Genomic DNA, 21841 nt, shown 5'->3' with positions numbered 1-21841 from the left:
CTCATTCTTTTTTAATTCTTTTTCAAAACATTAAAAGCTGTAACATACAGGAACATACAAAGTGCAAATACCCGCTATGAGAAAGTATTAAGCAACTATCTCTGGCATATAAGCCATTGAAGACGCAGAACACTGCCAGTTTCCCAAAGCCCCCTTTCCAAATGCTTGCTCCTTTGAGGTAATCATTATCCTGGTTTTTCTGTAGTTTTATATTTATTTATATATTCCTAAACCATATAAGTTTAGATTTTTTCTATTTTGGCCTTTATCAATCTGGATATATGCTGTGTCTTCCTTCTTTCCCCTGACTATAACATTCTTCCAAGTAATTGCATTTATCTCTCGTTCACTCGTTTTTGTTATTATATGGAATTCCCTTGTATACTTACTCTAAAATTTATATATTCATTTTATGATTGAACATTTGGGTTGTTCCCACTTTTTAGCTGTTGCAGTCAGTGCTAATAGTGACATTGTGGCACAGTGAGTCTGATGTACACAGGTATTACCCTTCTGAGTAAATACAGACCTAGGAGTGGAATCGCTGGGTCATAGGATACATATTTTCAGATTTATTAGATAATGGCAAACTTTTTTCTAAAGTGGTCATATCCCACTCACTAGCAGTGGAGGAGAATTCTGTTGCTTCACATCTTTGCCAGCAGCTGGTATCATCAGACCCTGCTGCCAGTCTGTCAGGCATGCACTAGATTCTGATTGTAGTTTTAATTGACTTTCCTCTTAATTACTAAAGTAGTTTAATCTTTTTTTCATATGATTATTGGCTAGTTGGATTTTTGCTTTTGTGATAGGCTTGTTCGGGTTTTTTACCCCCATTTTTTGATAGAGGCGTTTGTCCATTTAAATTGAGCTATAGATGGACATCTTTGGAGTATAGCGAAATCTAATTTTCATCATATGCCTGTGACTTCAGTAATTTTCTGCTTTGTCAAATTTCTAAAGTCACAGTATTATCTTATAATTGTCATAGAAAAGCTGCAGCAGGTTAAAATTACTTTTGCAGAAACAGGTATAATGAAAGAAATTAAATATATTTCTTTAGACCAGGTGCAGTGGCTCACACTTGCAATCTTAGCACTCTGGGAGGCCAAGGCAGGAGAATCGCTTGAGCTCAGTTCAAGACCAATCTGAGCAAGAGCAAGATCCCATCTCTACTTAAAATAGAAAAAAATGTACCCATGGGTGGCGCCTGTCGCACAGTGGGTAGGGCGCAGGCCCCATATACCAAGGGTGACAGGTTCAAACCCAGCCCCAGCCAAACTGCAACAACAAAAAAATAGCCAGGCACCGTGGCAGGCACCTGTAGTCCCAGCTACTCGGGAGGCTGAGGCAAGAGAATCACCTAGGCCCAGGAGTTGCTGTGAGCTTTGTGACTCCATGGCCCTCTACTGAGGGCGAAAAAGTGAGACTCTGTCTCTACCAAAAAAAAAAAAAAAAAACACACCCAGGTATGGTGGCAGGTTCCTATAGTCCCAGCTGCTTAGGAGGCTGAGGAAGGAAAATTACTTCAGCCCAGAAGTTTGAGGTTGCCATGAGCTAGCCTGGGCAACAGGGGAAGGTTATCTCCAAAAAAAACTATATCATTAGACATAAGCATAATTGACTATTTTTAGAGATAATCTATTAATATTATTTAGTTTAAGGGCCAGGTCATGGTGGCCCACGCCTATAATCCTAGCACTCTGGGAGGCCAAGGCAGGTGAATTGCCTGAGCTCACAGGTTCAAGACCAGCCTGAGCCAGAGGGAGACTCCGTCTCTAAAAATAGCCAGGTGCTGTGGCGAGTGCCTATAGTCCCAGCTACTTGGGAGGCTGAGGCAAGAGAATCGCTTGAGACCAGGAATTTGAGGTTGCTGAGCTGTGACGCCAGGGCCGTCTCCTGAGGGTGACAAGTGAGACTCTGTCTTGAAGAAAAAAAATAGTTTAAAGAGAACACTATTGAAATCTTAATGTCACAAAGATTCATATGTATATAGTATATAAATCCTTAGCCTCTATAGTTTAAAAGCCTAAATTAACATGATTGATTATTGGCTAAAGCCAATGTTATTCCTATCTCCTAACATCATTAATATGAATTGTAATATGAATTGATATGCTTTGATAGAATTTTATCAGGTTAAAAATTTTTTTTCTTGATGGCGTCTGTGGCTTGAGGAGTGAGGCGCCAGCCCCATATACCATAGGTGGTGGATTCAAACCCGGCCCCAGCCAAAAACTGCAACCAAAGAAAAAAAATTTTTTTCTTAGTGCAATAGTGTTACATATTTATAGAATATAGCAACAAAATAATGAAATAAAAATCATCCATAGAATCCCCTAGGTCCTAACATAATGACTATGTAACACCTGGATAAACAGGTCTTTAGACCTCTTCAGTGTGCATGTGTATGTAAATTTATATTTTTCTTAAAAAGAGGATCCTAATACATATTTTATAACACACTTTTTTTCATTTAACATACTTAGGGGTTAAGTTTTTCAGATTTTTTTTTTTTTTGTGGTTTTTTTGGCCAGGGTTGGGTTTGAACCCGCCACCTCTGGCATATGGGGCCGGTGCCCTGCCTTTGAGCCACAGGCACCGCCCTCAGATTTTTTTTTTTCATTGTAACTAATATGTTGCAAGAGTTCGGTTGGTTTTTTTTTTTGTTTGTTTGTTTTTTTGTAGAGACAGAGTCTCACTGTACCGCCCTCGGGTAGAGTGCTGTGGCATCACACTGCTCACAGCAACCTCTAACTCTTGGGCTTACGCGATTCTCTTGCCTCAGCCTCCCAAGCAGCTGGGACTACAGGCGCCCGCCACAAAGCCCAGCTATTTTTTGGTTGCAGTTTGGCCGGGGCTGGGTTTGAACCCGCCACCCTCGGCATATGGGGCCGGCGCCCTACTCACTGAGCCACAGGCGCCGCCCGTTTTGTTGGTTTTTAATGAAAACACCAGGATCCAAACTGGGGTTTAGACTTCCTCCTTTTGGATACAGAGTTAAAAGTTCCTAAGGACTGTCTGCAAGGGTGCGCTGAACAAAAGGTGCGTGCAGAGCTGGTAACTGTGGTCATGGCTACATGGGAACTGCTACAGGCCCTTTCTGTGTGGCTGTCAAAGCTCTTTGGAATTTTTTAATTTTAGCTATTGAAATTCTGGATGAACCAAAAACAGGTTCCTATTTATAGTCTTATTTGAACATTGAAACTTCGTATGCTTTTAAACTTTTATCATCTTCATATATATTTATAGTTCTGAAAATCTTGACCACTAGCACTAGGAGGGAAACGCACATAAAGTAAATTGATATAAATCACCGGCTCTTGGACTGTAATCTTGCCTTTTGTATTTGCTTTGCAGTAATCTCCTAAATTACAAGTCAGTTCTTATCAACAAAATATTTATAAACCAAATATGAGTTGTTTGATCATATTCCACTCAGAGCCTCTGGAGTGCAGTGCACAGCAGAAGCAGACTCACGTGCTGGAAATGCAGCGGGAGCTGAGCAGCGCCAAGGACAGAGCCACAGAGCTGCAGGAGCAGCTGGGCGCCGAGAAGATGGTGGCTGCCGAGCTGAAGAGCGAACTTGCACAGACTAAACTGGAGCTAGAGACAACACTCAAGGCACAGCATAAGCACCTGAAGGAATTAGAGGCATTCAGGTGTGCCAACATTTCTTCTTATAAACATGTTTTTGTAAAGGAATTAGAGCGATTTTGTTATCAACACTGTAAACATTATGAAAAATATTATACATGATATTTAAATAGCATGAAACTGTGTTAAAGTCAAAACTGTAGTAGACAGGAAAAACTTGAGTTTTCCCAAATGATAAACTCATGATTATATTGGCATATTTCTGCTGTGGCTTCATTCTATTTGAGATTGTATAAGATATCATTTGGCCTTTAGTTTTGCCACCAACTAATTTGAAGTGATTATTTATGAACTCAGTGGAATTCATGGTTCTCTTAGCTGAAATATGCAAAAATGTTTGAAGAGATAATAAAAAGGATGGATTTGTTGGTGTAAATACTGAGATATTCTTCTTGCCAAAGACATAAATACACATGGTGAATCCCATGTTCAGTGAAAGACAAAGGAAAATAATTGTTTGTAATGGTAAATAGTAACCAATAGTTTTATTAGAAATAGTGAATTTGAAATGAGCCACAGTTAAAAATCTTTAATCCTGGGTGGCGCCTGTGGCTCAAAGGAGTAGGGTGCCAGCCCCATATGCCGGAGGTGGTGGGTTCAAACCCAGCCCCGGCCAAAAAAAAAAAAAAAAATCTTTAATCCCGATAACATGATCTATATTTTCCTATTAGCTAGTTTATTATGTACCTCATCTTTCCAATGGAAGGTCTTTTTTCTTTCTTGCTCTCTTATTATATACTTGTTCAAATTAGTTTCACAAAAGTTCTTTTGTTTCTCTGATTTAGGTTGGAAGTTAAAGATAGGACAGATGAAGTACATTTGCTTAATGATACATTAGCAAGTGAACAGAAGAAATCAAGAGAGCTTCAGTGGGCTCTGGAGAAAGAGAAAGCCAAATTGGGACGCAGCGAAGAACAGGACAAAGAACAACTAGAGGTATTGTTATCTTTGTCTTTAAATGTCTCTGAACATATAAAATGATAGAATGTGTGAGACTTTCCTCCCTCTAAAATAACAACCTTAGACTCTTCGAAGAGAGAAGTTGTTCACTGTGCGGTGAGTACTGTTGGAAGGTTAACTAAACTGTATTATGAGGAAACGTTCACGGTATGATGATGTTTTTGTTTTGCTACATCCAAAGGTTTGGGGTTATGAATTGGTACACACACAATGTGGTGAACAGGGCAGTCAGTTCAGTGCGGAATAGTTTGGATTCCTATATTCTCTTAGAGAAGGGAACAGAGATCCTTTTCTGGCAGCAGGAGTCCTTGCTGCTTTTCTTTAAGAAAATTTAAACTGAACATTAGGCTCTCCTAGAGAGGCCCACCCCCGCCTTGCAGGACACTCTGCTCAGGACAGCTTATACTAACTACATGCAGTGCTCGCTTTATGGTAGCCCCACTGGCTCAGAGCTCTTCTTCTGCCCTCGTAATCCTAGTTCCCATTACTCTATGCTACAAAAAAATGTATGGCCAGCATTTTTGCCCATTTTTTGTTTTTAATGTCCATTGTGGTAGCCTATAGGATAGGGACATGTTATCCCTCCAGATACTTATTACCATTTTTTTTTTTTTTGGAGACACAGTCTCATTTTGTCACCCTCAGTAGAGTGCTGTGACATCACAGCTCACTAGGCAGTTCTCTTGCCTCAGCCTCCCAAGTAGCTGGGACTACAGGCGCCTGCCACACGCCTGGCTATTTTTTGTTGCAGTTTGGCCGGGGCCAGATTTGAACCTGGCACCCTCAGTATATGGGGCCGGGGCCCTACTCACTGAGCCACAGCACCACCCAGCTTATTACCATTTTTTAAACATTGAAAATTTGCATAGAGGGTGGGCATGGTGGCTCTAACCTGTAATCTCAGCACCCTGGGAGGCCACAGCTGGTGAATTCCCAGAGTTCAGGAGTTCAAGACCTGCCTGAGCAAGAGTGAGACTCTGTCTCTAAAAAAAACTATCCAGGTCTTGTGGAGAGCTCCTGTAATGCCAACTGCTTGGGAGGGTGAGGAAAGATGATCACTTGAGCCCAAGAGTTTGAGGTTGCTGTGAGCTATGACACTATGGCACTCTATACCAAGGGCAACAAAGTGAGACTCTATTTCCAAAAAAAAAAAAATATGCATAGACTTTAAGTAGTTTGTCCCTGGACTTACTTTCCACATAAGCCCTATTATTTTTAGCACATATATGTTTAGCACGTATGTCTAGCACTATAGAACACAAGGTTTTTCAAGAAATTGCATTATATCAGAAGCGTTTATATTTTTAATACAGATTTATTAACGTGCATGGAGTCATAATTATTAGAATATAAGATCTCTAGGAACACGTCCTTTTTTTTTTTTTGTCGAGACAGAGTCTCACTTTGTTATGTTGGATAGAGTGCCATGGGGTCATATCTCACAGAACCTCATATTTGGGCTCAAGAGACCCTCTTACCTCATCCTTCCAAGTAGCTAGGACTACCCACCACAACTCCTGGCTGTTTTTAAGAGATGAGGTTTTTCTTTTGGTCTGCCTGATCTCAAACTCCTGCACTCAAGCAATCCACCTGCCTCAGCCTCCCAGAGTGCTGGGATTACAGGCGTCAAGCCACCTCGCCCAGCCTAACTCTTCAGTATTTAAAGGTTGTCCTTCTTAGAAGAAACATACCGTGCTTCATATTACTTAGTCAGATAAGGTTAATGTTTTGAGAGAAAAGAATTGTTATCTTACCTATCTTTTGTTTATATTCGATGAAAAAAATCAGTTGGGTGTTCAAATAGTTATGCTATAACATCAGAAAATTTAAGTTAATAAACTGGATGATCAGTTCTATCTTCTATTACCAAATACTGTCAATTATTAATAAAGGCATAGTTGTATACTTATAGTTTTAACAGTATTAACAAGTTCTTTAATTTTCACCTGCAAGGATCTGAAATTTTCACTTGAGGGTCAGAAACAAAGGAATATTCAGCTAAATCTACTTTTGGAACAACAGAAGCAGCTACTAAATGAAGCACAGCAAAAAATAGAATCACAAAGAGTACTCTATGACGCCCAGTTATCAGAGGAACAGAGTCGAAACTTGGAGCTTCAGGTTCTTCTTGAATCTGAGAAAGTTCGGATTCGGGAAATGAGTAGTACTCTGGACAGGGAACGGGAATTACATGCACAGCTGCCGAGCAGCGATGACAGTGGGCAGCCGCGGCCATCCTTACCTTCTGAGGACCTGCTTAGGGAGTTACAGAAACAACTCGAGGAAAAACACAGTCGCATAGTAGAATTGTTAGATGAGACTGAGAAATATAAACTGGATTCTTTGCAAACAAGACAGCAAATGGAAAAAGATAGGCAGGTTCATAGGAAGACATTGCAGACAGAGCAAGAGGCCAACACAGAAGGACAGAAAAAAATGCACGAGCTCCAGTCCAAAGTGGAAGATCTTCAGCGCCAGCTGGAAGAGAAAAGGCAACAAGTTTATAAGTTAGACCTTGAAGGAAAGCGACTGCAAGGAATTATGCAGGAATTCCAGAAGCAAGAGCTGGAACGAGAAGAAAAACGAGAAAGTAGAAGAATTCTGTATCAGAATCTTAATGAGGTAAATTGACACTTTGTTTCTCTTTAAATATATATATATATATATATATATTTTTTTTTTTTTTTTTTGGTAGAGACAGAGTCTTACTTTATCGCCCTCGGTAGAGTGCCGTGGCCTCACACAGCTCACAGCAACCTCCAACTCCTGGGCTTAAGCGATTCTCCTGCCTCAGTCTCCCGAGTAGCTGGGACTACAGGCACCTGCCACAACGCCTGGCTATTTTTTTGCTGCAGTTTGGCTGGGGCTGGGTTTGAACCCACCACCCTCAGTTTATGGGGCCAGCGCCCTACTCACTGAGCCACAGGCGCCACCCCTCTTTAAATATTTTGTAAAAGACTACTGCAGCCCTCTGCTCATTAAATTTTGATATTGGATTATATTATCTAAATAGGCATATGCAAATCATTTTAAATGAAATCCATAAAGTGAAATCCAAAACAATAATTAGGTTCCTTTTAAAAAGAATGTGATATGCTGCTTATTTGTAATTATTATTTTCTTTTTCTCTCCAAAATTGCCAGCCAACCACATGGAGCTTAACCAATGATCGAACTAGAAATTGGGTGCTTCAACAGAAAATAGAAGGAGAAACAAAAGAATCAAACTATCCTAAACTGATTGAAATAAATGGAGGAGGAACTGGCTGTAATCATGAATTAGAAAGGATCAGACAAAAGCTTCAACATGTAGCTTCAAAACTACAGCATCTAGTCCAGAAAGCCTCTAATAGGTTAGAGACTTTTGTGCCCGATCTTTGGAAAAATAGCATAAGCCTGGACAGACTCCATTGCTCATGATAGCTAGCTAAGGGTGGGGAATTGAAATTTAAAGGTAATGCATGTTTACTTTAGGACAGTATTCTCAACCTTCCTAATGCCACAGCCCTTTAATACGATTCCTGTGGGTGGCGACCCACAGGTTGAGAACCGCTGCTTTAGGAGATGATATCATTTAACAAAACTTATATCAGAAAACAACGCCTTAACCTAGGGAAAGAGAACATTCACAGTCAGGTAGAAGTGATAGGGGCAGCAAAATGCTGCCTGGTCTGTAATGTCTGCTGGTTGGCACCCCTAATTGAGAAAGTGTGTCTTGACATCTTTTCATTTTTCTTGAAGACTACAGTTTGAAACAGCAGATGATGAAGATTTCATTTGGGTTCAGGAAAATATTGATGGAATTATTTTACAACTACAGAAATTAACTGGCCAGCCAGGCGAAGAGGTAAGACTTTTTCAAATAGCTCTTTCTTAAACATTGAGAACAAAGATAAAATAAAAACTATAAATCATTTGAAACTGGCAACATATTCTATAAAGAGTTTTATATTTTTATTTATTTTTAATATGGATAATAATGTTTGCCTTCTCTCAATACAAGAGAGTGAAAAGGTGGCGCCCGTAGGTTGGTTGGCAAGGGCGCCAGCCACATACACCGAGGGTGGCGGGTTCTAACCCGGCCCGGGTCTGCTAAGCAACAATGACAACTGTAACCAAAAAATATCTGGGCATTGTAGCAGGTGCCTGTAATCCCAGCTACTTGGGTGACTGAGGCAAGAGAATCGCTTAAACCCAAGAGTTGGAGGTTGCTGTGAGCTGTGATGCCACAGCACTTTACCCACGGCGATAGCTTGAGACTCTGTCTCAAAAAAAAAAAAAAGAAGAAGAGAGTGAAAGCTTGGAGGGAAATTAGCTTTCTTCATTGTTGTTGAATAATTACATGGACCTCTTACTAATTAAGAGACCAGACTCTTGAAAAAAGCATTCTTTACCACTCTGTGAAACTACTCTTAGGATCCTACCAGTGTCTTACCAATGGACTAATCCAGAGAATCTTCTCAGTCCCTTTCTTTATTACTTTGTGCCATTTGACACTTTTGACCTTGTCCATTTTCTTAAAACTCTCTCTTTTCTAGCCTTTTGTGATTTTTTTATCCTTTCTTTAGCTTTCATTAGTCACCTTCATCGCTTCCTCTGACCATAACTATGAAAGCTCATTCAGTTTCCCAGCCTGAGCTCTCACTAAACTGTTCTTTATTGAGCAAATAACACTGAACACCTACTATGTGCCAGGTAACTGTACTAGGTTCTGGGGATACAGTGAACAAGTCTGACAAAAAAACCTCACCATTATGGAACTTATCTTCTAGTGATTGTGATCTAGACTTATATTTTATTTTGTTTCCTTTTTTCTTTATTTTTATTTTTGTGAGTGTATTCCTCTGTTGCGATTCTCCTTCCTGCCTCCGCCTCCATGTCACTAGAGCTGCACGTGCACACCACCATGCTTAGCCAATTTTTTTTTTAATTTTATAGAGTCAGGGTTTCATTATTTTCCCAGGCTGTTCTCAAACTCCTAACCTCAAGTGATCCTGCCTCAGCCTCTGAAAACGCTGGGGTTACAGGTATGAGCCACTATGCCTAGCCCAGGTTTGTTTTTTTTTTTTTATTTTGTCCTTAGGGAAATGTACCATGTAGTAACCCCTTCGGAACCTGATAGGCACATTCTAAACTGAACTCTGTCTTCCCTTTCTCCTTTCTCCCTCAAATAGACATTTCTGGTCATGATATTACCCAGTTTAAAAAGTTGGGAGTCACCATCGACTGCATTCCTTCATTCTTAACTGCACATCTGTATAGTCACTAACCAAGTTCTGTGCCTTTGAGCTCTAACACCTAAATTTTGTTTGTGGTGTACTCCTCCATAAAGCCATTCATGGCTCTCCATTCCCCACATGTAGGTCTGTTATCCATCAAGTTAAACAGCCTTTGCTGTCACCTTACCAAGTAACTTACAGCTTTCCTAAGGGCAGTGCCTTCTCACTGAAGCCTTTTTCCTCCATATACACTGTTCCTTCCGCTTACTGTGCTCTTCCTGGTCTTCTTCCCTGCCTGGTAAGTTTCTCCCTATTACATGGGTCATCAAAAATCAGGAAACAGAAAGTCCGAATGGATGGAAACAAATGAAGCCCTCCCAGCAACACCCAGAAACTCGCTCAGGTGAATCAGAAAGGATGCTGTCACTAGGTTTCCTGGGAATGAAACAGTGGACCATAACACAGTGTGTTTCAAAACTTTTGTAGTGACCCATGTGTTTCAGACTCAGCCCAAGCACCACTTCTTCATGAAACGTGTTGCTCTCAGTGCCTGTTCACACTTTAGTATGCATTATTTAACATACATTTGTGTTGATGTGATCTTACACCATTTTATTTTTTCAGCCCCGCTTGTTGTCCTCAAGTACTTCCTGTGGCTCATTGACTGAAAGACTGCTGAGACAAAATGCTGAGCTGACAGGACATATCAGCCAACTGACTGAAGAAAAGAATGATCTAAGAAACATGGTTATGAAGCTGGAAGAGCAGATCCGGTGGTATCGACCAACAGGAGCTGGGAGAGAGAATGTATGTCTATTTTTAGCATGTCCTACATATTAGAAGTACAAAGTTTCCATTTCTGCCATCTAGTTTCAATTCTTAACCCTGGTACTGTAAAAAATGCCAAGTATCTAATTCTTAGGAGGATCTGTGAAAAATTATATAGGGTTAACTATTGTTTTACTAATTACTAAGTTACCAGTAATCACTCCTGGGAGCCATCTCTGTACTACACTCTGCGTTATATACATCTAGAATTTCTTTTTTTTTTTTTTTTTTTTTTGTAGAGACAGAGTCTCACTTTATGGCCCTCGGTAGAGTGCCGTGGCATCACACAGCTCACAGCAACCTCCAGCTCCTGGGCTTAAGCAATTCTCTTGCCTCAGCCTCCCGAGTAGCTGGGACTACAGGCGCCCGCCACAACGCCCGGCTTTTTTTTTTTGTTGCAGTTTGGCCGGGGCCTGGTTTGAACCCGCCACCCTAATACACATCCAGCTTTATCCATGAGGAAGCTGAACTGAAGTCTTAGTCAGACCAAGATATATTTATCTCCAGAGCCAGACCCTCGCTGCCTAGGGACTGCCCCCAGATGTGTGGAAGAGCTGCTCAGGTGTGAATCCTCCAAGATATAGTTATCTCCAAAACCAGACCCCTGGCTGCTTAGGGACTGCTCCCAGATGCGTGGGAGAGCTGCCCAGGTGTGAATCCTCCAAGATATATTTATCTCCAAAGCCAGACCCCCTGCTGCATACAGACTGCCCCGAGACGTGTGGGAGAGCTGCCCAGGTGTAAATCCTCCAAGATATATTTATCTCCAAAACCAGACCCCCGGCTTCCTAGCGACTACCACCAGACGCGTGGGAGAGCTGCTTAGGTGTGAATCCTGACAGCAGTTCCCTTCAGGGCTTCATCAGTTAATGTGCTCATGATGCAAGTGAAAGATGGTGTAATTATGTTTTTTGGTCGAATAAATTACTATGGGAATTTACTCAAAATTTTTCTACACTTAAGCTATAAATAAATTGCCAGCTTCCATAAATATCCCGTGTAAAGAACAGGAAAGACCTGTAAGGCAGCTGAAGTCAGAGCCACAGCAGCACGTGTGTGTGGCTTCTCGGGCATCTACTGACCCATGTGTATCCATCCTCTTTTCTCTACTTCTCCAGTGTACCATTGGAGGCACAAGCTCAGAATTTGGACCTAGATGGTCCACTTGTTACGTCTTGACTTTTTAAGTCCAAAGCTCTGCTAAATCTTCATAACCCTGTCTGTGGCCAGGCTTGTAAAGAACTTTTAGTTGTAAAATGTTTCAGCAGAGGATCATATACTTAAGGGTTCCATTATGTAGTTGAGATTGGCTTTGAACTTTCTCTGAATGAGGTTGGTAAGCTGAAATTCTGTCTGTCATGGGGATGTTTTTAATATGTTTCATTCAGACTTTTCTTCAGAGTCTTGTTCTTTAAAATCACGTCAGTAGGCTGTGGTCTTTGCAGTCTTCTAGGTTTTCACTCGGTGGTGCCAACATCGAAGCCATCATTGCTTCTGAGAAAGAGATATGGAGCAGAGAAAAGTCAACTCTTCAGAAATCCTTAAAAAGGGCAGAGGCTGAAGTGTGCAAACTGAAGGCTGAACTAAGAAATGAGGCTTTACTTCAGAATCTGAGCTCTGATTCTGAACACATCGCTTTAAAGGTAGGAGACATCTTTTGTCTAAATGTACATCACAGCTGATTTTCTTTTTGCCTTGTTTTATCTCTCACTGACCTTAATTGAACAGACTAAAGAAATTTAGATGGCACTCAGGCTGTATGCAGGTCTCTAGGTGGACACTAGTCCCCTGGGACCAGATGAAGCTCTATATTAATAGAAGTGACAACACCCTGGGCTCCTGGTTCCACTCCCCACAATTTCTGCCCTAGTAGATTAACAGAATATCTTTCCAACTTCTAACACAACCTGTATTACTGCCAATGCAAGAGCATCATGTTTTGTGAGATGATGAGCCCTCTGAATGGCCTCTTCTAGTGACTAATAATGAACATTGTAGTTAAACTACCTTAGTTAACTCAAAATCCAAAACAAAAGGAAAGAGAAACTTTGGGAATATTCATTCTACCTGTATAGTGAACACATATTTATGCCTTTTTTTGTTTTTTTAAAGAAATAGGGTCTTACTCTGTCACCTACGCTAGAGCACAGGGGTGTGGTTGTAACTCACTGCTACCCCAACCTCAAAAATCTGGGCTCTAGTAATAAAAGTAGCCGAGACTACAGACACATACCACCATGCCTGGCTAATTTTTTAATTTTTGTAGAGGCAGGGTCTCACTCTGTTGCCCAGGCTGACGCATAAAGGTTAAAGTTAACTTATCCTATCATCCCTGCTGCTAAAGTAGAAAACAGTGATAGGGTACTTGTCGTTCTGTTACTACTATTACTATTTTTTCTTGTTGTTAAAAATATAGGTTATTTTCCCCTCGAAAACAATTTGAATACCTTCTTAATTTCATTATGTTCATTCTTTCTTTAAAAATAGAGAATTTATGGTAAATATCTGAGAGCAGAAAGTTTTCGAAAAGCTCTCATTTATCAGAAGAAATACCTGCTGCTGTTACTGGGTGGGTTCCAAGAATGTGAAGACGCCACACTGGCGCTGCTCGCCCGGATGGGGGGCCAGCCCGTCTTCACAGACCTAGAGGGGATCACCAACCGGCCAAAGGGCTTCACCAGGTTTCGATCAGCCGTCCGAGTGTCCATTGCAATTTCAAGGTTAAGTATTTGAAAATGCATTTTATTCATAGACTCTCCAAAAGGATTAGTTATTTTTAATCCTTCCCCTTTTCTTTTGTGTGTGTGTTGGGGGGGGTGCGGTGGGGGGGACAGAGTCTCGCTTTGTTGCCCTCAGTAGAGTGATGTGTTGTCATAGCTCACAGCAACCTCTAACTCTTGGGCTCAAATAATCCTCTTTCCTCAGCTTCCCAAGTAGCTGGGACTACAGGTGCCGGCCATAATGCCTAGCTGTTTTTAGAGACGAGGTTTCGCTGTTGCTCAGGCTGGCCTCGAACCTGTGAGCTCTAGCAATGCACCCATTTTAGCCTTTCAGAGTGCTAAGATTACAGGTGTGAGCCACCGCGCCCTCCTCCCCCTTTTCTTTGCTAGTTATGCTCTATATTTGTATAGTAGGTGACCTGTGCCATCACTAAAACATGCCTGCTTATTTTCTTTCTAGGTTTTCATCCTTTTAGCAGGGATACTTTATATAGCCAATGAAAGGGGCCTTTCTAGGCACATGCAGCTGGCAACTCAGAGCTAGCCCATCCAGCCTGGGTTGGCTTTTTTAAAAGTCTCCATAAGCTCAAACTGATACTTAAATAAAGGGGAAAATATGTTTTTGAAAAATTACTCCTTAGGCTGACATGCATTTATTTTCTTCATTGCAAAATAACCCACTCTTGGTGCCCAGCTGTGAAAATCCCTGTCCTAACTCTGCATTTAGATCAGAGATTGGCCTTTAGGACACAGGACTCTGCTCGTGGTTTGCCGTTCTTTCTCTGGTAGTTCCAAACAACAACTCTGCTATTACTTCTGAATGCAGTTAAAATGGAGCCAAGACTCAGGATACCTTGAGGACCTGGCCCACTTCAGTCCTTTAACCTGGTATACATACAAAAACCTGAGCTTCTCCATGCATTCCCCTCCCTTTTATTTCTCTTAAGAGCCAGACAGTCTCAAAGGAATTTTGTTTTATAAAGTTCTTCTAGTCAGATCACTCGAATACTATTTCAAGGAGTTTGTCCTTTTTTCTTGTTATTTTTCTTTAACAATATGAAATATTTTTTTAACTGAAAGCTATCTGAGATCACCTAGTCCAAAATCTTATTTCATAGTTGAGGAAACTGAAGTGGCGGGGGGTGTTTACAAAGCCAGCAGTGATTGAGCTGGCACAGCCAGCCCAGGTCTCCCAAGAGTCTCCTGCATGCTGGCTCTCCAAACAGGAGCTCGGGCTGGAGCTGCTGCTTGGCCTGAGACTCTCCTTGCCTCTACTCTACTCTACTTCACAGCCCCCTGGTGTCAGTTCTTCCTTTTATACCTTTCATTCCCTTCATTGCCTCATATAGAATAACCAGGGTAAGGGTTGGTAGACACATTGATGAAAAAATGCATCCCTGCTAAATCCCTAAAGGCAGCTCACTTTGTAGTGGTGAAGACCACCATGCACAGAGCTTAGGAGACGTTAATAGGAGGGCACAGGAGTTAGCTAGTAATTTTGCCTAGAGGAATATGAGCGTGTAGAAGGTGCTGCTAAAGGACTTCACTCTGCCACCCTCTCTTTGTTCTCCTCTTGTATATGCTTATTGTATTTGACCCTCCTAAGACTGAGCCTGGAAACTTACTAGAAATAAGAAATCAAAACTAGCACTCCCAAAAAGGTCCTTGGGCCAAGATAGGCAGAAACTTGGGGCACCCGGGTTGTGACACTGATACCCCCAGTTCTTTTAAAACCAGTAGTTTTTGTCCCTGTTCAAAGGGACAAGAAAAGCCTCACCACCCATGTTCCAGTTTTCCCAGGACACTCTTACTGCTGATTTAACAGTCTTGGTTCTCTTCCTACCTCATCTGCCCTTTATTCTGCATTCTTTTCTCTACTTTTTATTATTCCATTTCTTTGCCCTGCTTATCCCTAAATCCAGAGCCTGATGCTGGCAATGTGACAGACCTCTGGTGCCACTTGGGAAGTGGATGAGAGGATCTGTTCGTTGATTTTGTCACAGACCAGGGGGTGTTTACATAGTTTAGGCAATCATGACTATATTGAAATTTGTTCTGTTTATAAATGTATGGCTTTATTTTTGTGGGAAATACATATTTGTACTCTTTACGTTATAGATGTGTTGTGAAATTTTATCTTGGAATCTCTTTTAGAATGAAATTTTTGGTTCGACGATGGCATCGAGTCACAGGTTCTGGTTGCATCAATATTAACAAGGATGGCTTTGGGCTGAATCAAGGTGAGGTCAGAATAACAACATTTCCTATGTTTTAGAAATTTCTGCACACATAATACTTTCTAAATAATAAATTCTGGATCTAGTGCTGTCCAGAGACAGAGAGCCCTTATCACTAACAAAGCTGGGAACCTCACTGTTCAAGAGAGTAATAATGGCTGATTTTATGTTTGACTGAGTCTGCTCTAGACCCTGCTCTTTTCCTGTATTCTCCAAATGATTGTTCTTGCTATACAGATGAAAATTGAGGCATGGAAAGCACATGTCATTTGCCCCAAATCAACATTAGGGAAGTGATAGAACCAGGACTGAACACTGCAGTCTGGCTCCAGAGCCCCGTCTCCTTGTTTCAACACTTAATAAGGCCTTGCTTCAAGGCAGGGTTGCTGTTAGTCATGTGGAAGAGTTATGGTTTGATGTTTTCATAATTGAGCAATATTCAAACAGGTTTCTGAGTTTACTGTAATGGTAACAGTTAAAATTCCTTTTCTCTACATCTAGAAGTGAAAACAAATTAGGGCTTGTATGCGGCATAAAGGTGAGATCAGAAGCCAGGGAGCACACAGCATACCTGTACCATATATTGATATTAAAGCACAGTAGAGAAAAGGGAAATATGTTTGGTAACCTAAGCAGAGTATTTTCAAATATTGTTACAATGAAAAGCTAAAATGTGTAATTGAGTTATTGTGTTGTATTAAGTTAGCAAATTTTGATTTCAAGTTTTTTTCAATGAGTGAGTAGACTGGAATGATGAAAGGACTTGGTTACATTAGTCTAATTTTTATCCTCATCTTTTCACTCACAAGATACACACTCAGATACCTCTCACCTTTCATCCAGTTATAGCCAAGAGGTCTTTTAAAAAGAAATACTCCAATTAGTTAATTATCTTTGAGGGATAGTTCCAGATATCAGAAATCACTCATATTCAAAGGTAAACATTTGAAAGCCAAATATTTGTTTGTACTGTTGTTTCTTTCTAGTAAAAATAATTGAAAATGACTAAGTAGGAGATAGCGGTATAGTACAGTATACTTTTAGGATCTTCTTTTTCATAAAAATGTTTCAAGGGCTTAGAATATTTTTCTTTACAAGGTTGTATTTTGGATTACTTTAGGTGCTGAAAAAACTGACCCATTTTATCATTCTTCTGGTGGGCTTGAGCTATATGGAGAGCCAAGACAAACTACATATCGCTCAAGATCAGATCTGGACTATCCTAGGTCTCCTTTACCATTTCAAAATAGGTAAGAATTTGAGAAAACCTGTGTGGAATGGTTAAATATTTTTAATAGAGAAAGATGGATATTGTTTGAGCTTTAACTTCTTTTTTTTTTTTTTTTTTTTGTAGAGACTCACTTTTTTGCAGAGACTCACTTTTTTTTTGTAGAGTTTCACTTTATGGCCCTCGGGTAGAGTGCCGTGGCGTCACACGGCTCACAGCAACCTCCAACTCCCGGGCTTACGCGATTCTCTTGCCTCAGCCTCCCGAGTAGCCGGCACTACAGGCGCCCGCCACAACGCCCGGCTATTTTTGGTTGCAGTTTGGCCGGGGCTGGGTTTGAACCCGTCACCCTCAGCATATGGGGCCGGCGCCCTACCGACTGAGCCACAGGCGCCGCCCTGAGCTTTAACTTCTTTGCATTGAGTTAGCTAGACATCTTTAGTTATAATTTACATAATCTAAGCTGAAAACCAAAACTAGTTTTTGAATTTGTAACCAGTTAGAAATCCAAAAACTTACTATAGTCATGCCTTTGTTTCAAAGGATTTAGGAAACAAAGTTGACCAAGTGTTTAGTGAGACATGCTGTGATTAGACAGACATTGGGGAAAATGTTGACTAAAATTGGTAGTCTCTGACCATAATGAAAAACTCTACAATCTGCATGATGGGATGCATATATACACATCTAACATTTATTGAGGACCTCTGCAACAGGCATTGTACTGGGTATTGCTATGATAATTAGTGGCTTCTTTAAATTCATTGAAGAGTTTCTTTCTCATCCCAAATTGAAAAGCATGGAGTAGACATACATGAGGCAGTGTACAGTGGCCTAGCTTTGGGGGAAGTAGGCCCCCAGAGGTTGGTAATTTACTTGCATTGTTTCTGGATAATTTAGATTCATGTATGTAATTTTAATCCTGTAGGTACCCAGGCACTCCAGCTGATTTAAATCCTAGTTCCCTCGCATGTTCTCAGCTTCAGAATTATGATCCTGACAGAGCCCTGACAGATTATATCACTCGGCTAGAGGCACTGCAAAGACGGCTTGGAACCGTACAGTCAGGTACTCGAAGTTGAACCGGGTATCGGCAGCACCATGGTGCTAGACCCACACCTCTCCTCTCTTTTTGAAACTCCTTGACCCTCATCATTAGGATAATCAAATCTTCCAATGCAGTGCATAATTACCAAATTAGCCAAAGCTTAAACTCAGTGTAACTAGCAGAGAAACCAACTGTAAAGGTTTTAAGTCAAGACACATTCATCACCCTGGATCCCACTTCCCCAAAAAAGAATTTCTGTTATCTTCAGAGAGCAGATTGATTAAACAAAATGCACAATGAGAGCCAACATGCAGTGTACTCTGAGGCTACAGTCCCCTGGAGAGCATATTCCTAAGTAATGCATGTTGGAAAGCAGCAAGGTGTGTGGATCAGTATGGAGGGAGGAGGAAGCACCTGATACAGTCATTATTCCTATTATCCATTGTGGTCTTATGTATAATCAAAAAATCTATCCCATTTAAAAAACTTTGCAAGGACCATCTTTCATTTTTTGTTCAAAAACACACAAAAAAATTTATACCTTTTATATCAGTGGTTCTCAACCTTCCTAATGCCACGACCCTTTAATATAGTTCCTGTGGGTCGCGACCCACAGGTTGAGAACCGTTATCTTATGCTTTTATTTTTAAGAACCTTTTTTTCCTACTAGACCAACAATCTACGGGCTATTTTATAGGTTAAGTATCTTTTCACTCAAAACATAAGTTGTTTAACCTCAGCCACTTGTAGTAATAGGAAACTGTATTATCATAGCTGAAGCTTGTTGGTTGGTTGGCTTGGCTTGTTTTGCTTTGGGCATCCAAATTTCATAAAATCTAGATTTTGAAGAATAAAAGATTTTTTAAGATGAAGGAGGCATATACACACACACACACACACACATAGCATTCAACTTCAGCAGACTTTGAAGAAACTCTTAATTAGTCTCACTTTCCTTGCTATAGAGCCAGTCATGGTAACTTTGAAATATATATTCAAAATCTCTTTTGAAAATAAGTGCAAGTGTAAATAAGACCTTTAAAAGGGGAAAGAGAGCATTTATTTTTTAATGGAGGACTATAGTAATCTGCTTTGCCTGAATTAATCTGATATGGGTAGGTAGCAACCTAATTTGAAATCATTTAAATGTCCTGTTTTTCTTTTATAGGTTCAATTACTCAATTTCATGCTGGCATGAGAAGATAATCCTTTGAAACATCATTAATTGATGATTTTAAACAAATTTCCTTTTGTAAATCAATGGTTTTGTGCTTTTGTATTGTGAATATACAATGGGACCAGTACAAACACAGCTTATGATTGTATACAAATCCTGCACCAGAACATGAAAACAAACTGGAATTTGTATATATAAACATTGTGCATGTATTCATGCACAGTAATCATTAAACTACATGTATATTTGTGGAATGCTAATTTAAAACATTAAATTATAAACCTTGTGTATTTATCAAATGGATGAAAAGATTAAACTTTACACATTATAATACTGCTGAATGTGTAGCTTGAGGTGTCCTGCACTTCTTACAAGGCCACTGAAGTTACCTGTTTCTGCCTAAAATATTTGCTACTGGTGATGAAGACAGATAATATCACTTGTAGAGACCTATTTTTGTATAATGGTAGAAGTTTTGAATTTTATGGGGTATTTTGTCAAGTACTGAAATAAAAATGACTTCACCATTTTCACCACACTGTATTTGAACCTTCTTCATTTTTAACTGAGCTGTAGTTCTTGGTGCCTATCATTTTACTACTTATCACAAACACATAGTATGTATGACGTAAGGATTGGAGAGAAAGTTGTCCTAATCTTATAATTAGGTACCGTTGGGGTTTTTCTCTCCCTCCAAAGGAAGTTTTGCATATGCCTTTGCTATCAACCTTACATCTATTTCTAGTATTTTTAAAAAGCTATATTGGTATTCAATTTATCCATATTTACTATATTACATTTAGTGTTATCTGTATCCAAAGATGTGTCCTTACAAATCCATGGCTCACTAAGATACTGCAGAAATCACCTAACTAAAAGCATCTTCATCACAATGCACAGCAGAATTATATACAGTGTTCCTGCTGTCCAAGCCAAATACAGATTGAGAAGCTATTGCAGATATAATACAAATCCCAATGTCATTTTCCGCATTCCTCCCCTTAGTAAATTATTAAAATAGTAAGAGGAATAGTATTTGATGCTTATATCCAGAGTTAATTGTCTTATTACTTATTCTGTGATTTATGCCAATACAAACAAGCACTGTAACAAGCTATACATTCTCAACATTTTCTAATTACAGTTGTTCCTTGGTATCCATGGGACACCCCCATACCAAACTCTGGATGCTCAAGTCACTTATAAAATGATGTAGTATTTGCATATAGCCTATGCACATCCTCCCATGTGCTTTAAATCATCTTTAAATTACTCATATAAATTCTGTATAGTTGATATTTTAAAATACAAAATAAAAGGATAATATATGTTCACTGTGCAGTTGGTTGAATCAGAGGATGCTGATACATCCTTAGATACAAACCCACAGATAAAAAGGGCCAACTAAAACTTTCCTGTAAGCAGATGGATTCCAAAAAGAGATTGAGTAAAAACCTTTTTCAGCTAGAATGGCTGCCTTGCCGTTCAAGGCTATTCTGCTGTAGGGGATAAGAGAGGAAAAAAAGACCAGGTGGACAAATGCTCTATCAAACTGGGTTCATGCCTATTATTTGACCATCAACCCTCCTTATGGTATTAAGCCTCTGTGATCACACTTACTCATGCTTTCTCAGTAATTAGTCTAAAACTGAACCTGTTGGAAGTCTAAAACTATTTACTAAACAGACTAGCCTTACCTCAGGTTCTTTTTTTTTTTTTTTTTTTTTGCAGTTTGTGGCCAGGGCTGGGTCTGAACCCACCACCTCCGGCATATGGGGCCAGCACCCTACTCCTTTGAGCTACAGGTTCTTAATAGTCTAGTGAGACTCTAGATCCCTTCTCAGAATAATGGTTTTGAAAATATAAATTACATAGGATTACAAAAGCATTCCAATTATATAAAAATAACAGTCAAACTTTTTAAATTATGATATACATGGGTGGTGCCTGTGGCTCAAAGGGGTAGAGCACCAGCCCCATATGCCAGAGGTGACGGGTTCAAACCCAGCCCTGGCCAAAAACCACAAAAAAAAAAAAAATTATGATATACATAAGATTGAAGCATCAAATGAGGTCTAACAGTAGGTTACTAGATCTTACTAATCTGGCAGTAATTAGATTGCTTACTAATTTCAAAGTAGTGGTAAAAATAAAAGATTACTTTAAGAGATCTGCAAAATCTGTAATATTATACAAAAATACCTGATTTATATTGGCAAGATCATGGGTACTAATATTAGTATGGTTTGTTGTCTCAGTTCACAACTGAAGGAAATACCAAATGGTAATGAGAAATTCATGGAAATAAAATACAACTTTCCCCACTCAAATCCTAGATTCCCTGAACTCTACTCACTAAAGCAAATACTTTAAAATCCATGAATACAGAGTCTACTTTTCTCAAAGAAGATTTTAATGTGAAAAAATGGCTAACAGAAGAGATTTCTTCCTTTATAATTATAGTTGAACAGTCTTCCAGCTTTTTATACAGGGCTATCATACACATACACTTGTAAAAACAGACTATGTAGTCAAATTACAGATACCTCACATAGTTGGGCCTGCAGTTGTAATTTGAGGTAAGTTGATTCCTGACCAGGCTTTAAAATGTGCCTTATCTGGCGGCACCTGTGGCTCAGTGAGTAGGGCGGCGCCGGTCCCATATGCCGGAGGTGGTGGGTTCAAACCCAGCCCCGGCCAAAAACCACAAAAAAGAAAAAAAAAAATGTGCCTTATCATACTATTCCCAAGGACCCTGGCTTTATATT

The 21841-nt window shown here is 39.9% G+C and overlaps 1 protein-coding gene across 7 annotated transcripts in view; it reads left to right on the top strand.

The window, feature by feature from the left end:
• Positions 1–19611, top strand: part of AKAP9 (A-kinase anchoring protein 9) — a 193706-nt gene extending 174095 nt beyond the window's left edge. For all 7 annotated transcript variants that reach the window (XM_053608480.1, XM_053608479.1, XM_053608477.1 and 4 more), the window contains 12 exons: positions 3443–3662; positions 4443–4593; positions 6571–7239; positions 7761–7969; positions 8358–8463; positions 10460–10642; positions 12109–12306; positions 13151–13383; positions 15538–15623; positions 16741–16870; positions 17777–17916; positions 19065–19611. In XM_053608480.1, coding sequence (XP_053464455.1) covers positions 3443–3662; positions 4443–4593; positions 6571–7239; positions 7761–7969; positions 8358–8463; positions 10460–10642; positions 12109–12306; positions 13151–13383; positions 15538–15623; positions 16741–16870; positions 17777–17916; positions 19065–19102 — 2363 coding nt within the window. In that variant the 3' untranslated portion in view covers positions 19103–19611. The remainder of the gene's footprint in view (positions 1–3442; positions 3663–4442; positions 4594–6570; positions 7240–7760; positions 7970–8357; positions 8464–10459; positions 10643–12108; positions 12307–13150; positions 13384–15537; positions 15624–16740; positions 16871–17776; positions 17917–19064) is intronic.
• The last annotated feature ends 2230 nt before the right edge of the window (positions 19612–21841 follow it).

Source organism: Nycticebus coucang, chromosome 11, assembly GCF_027406575.1.
Source record: "Nycticebus coucang isolate mNycCou1 chromosome 11, mNycCou1.pri, whole genome shotgun sequence".
Lineage (NCBI taxonomy): Eukaryota > Metazoa > Chordata > Mammalia > Primates > Lorisidae > Nycticebus > Nycticebus coucang.
Note: the sequence above shows the minus strand (reverse complement) of the source record. Positions and strands in the feature narration are given on the sequence as shown.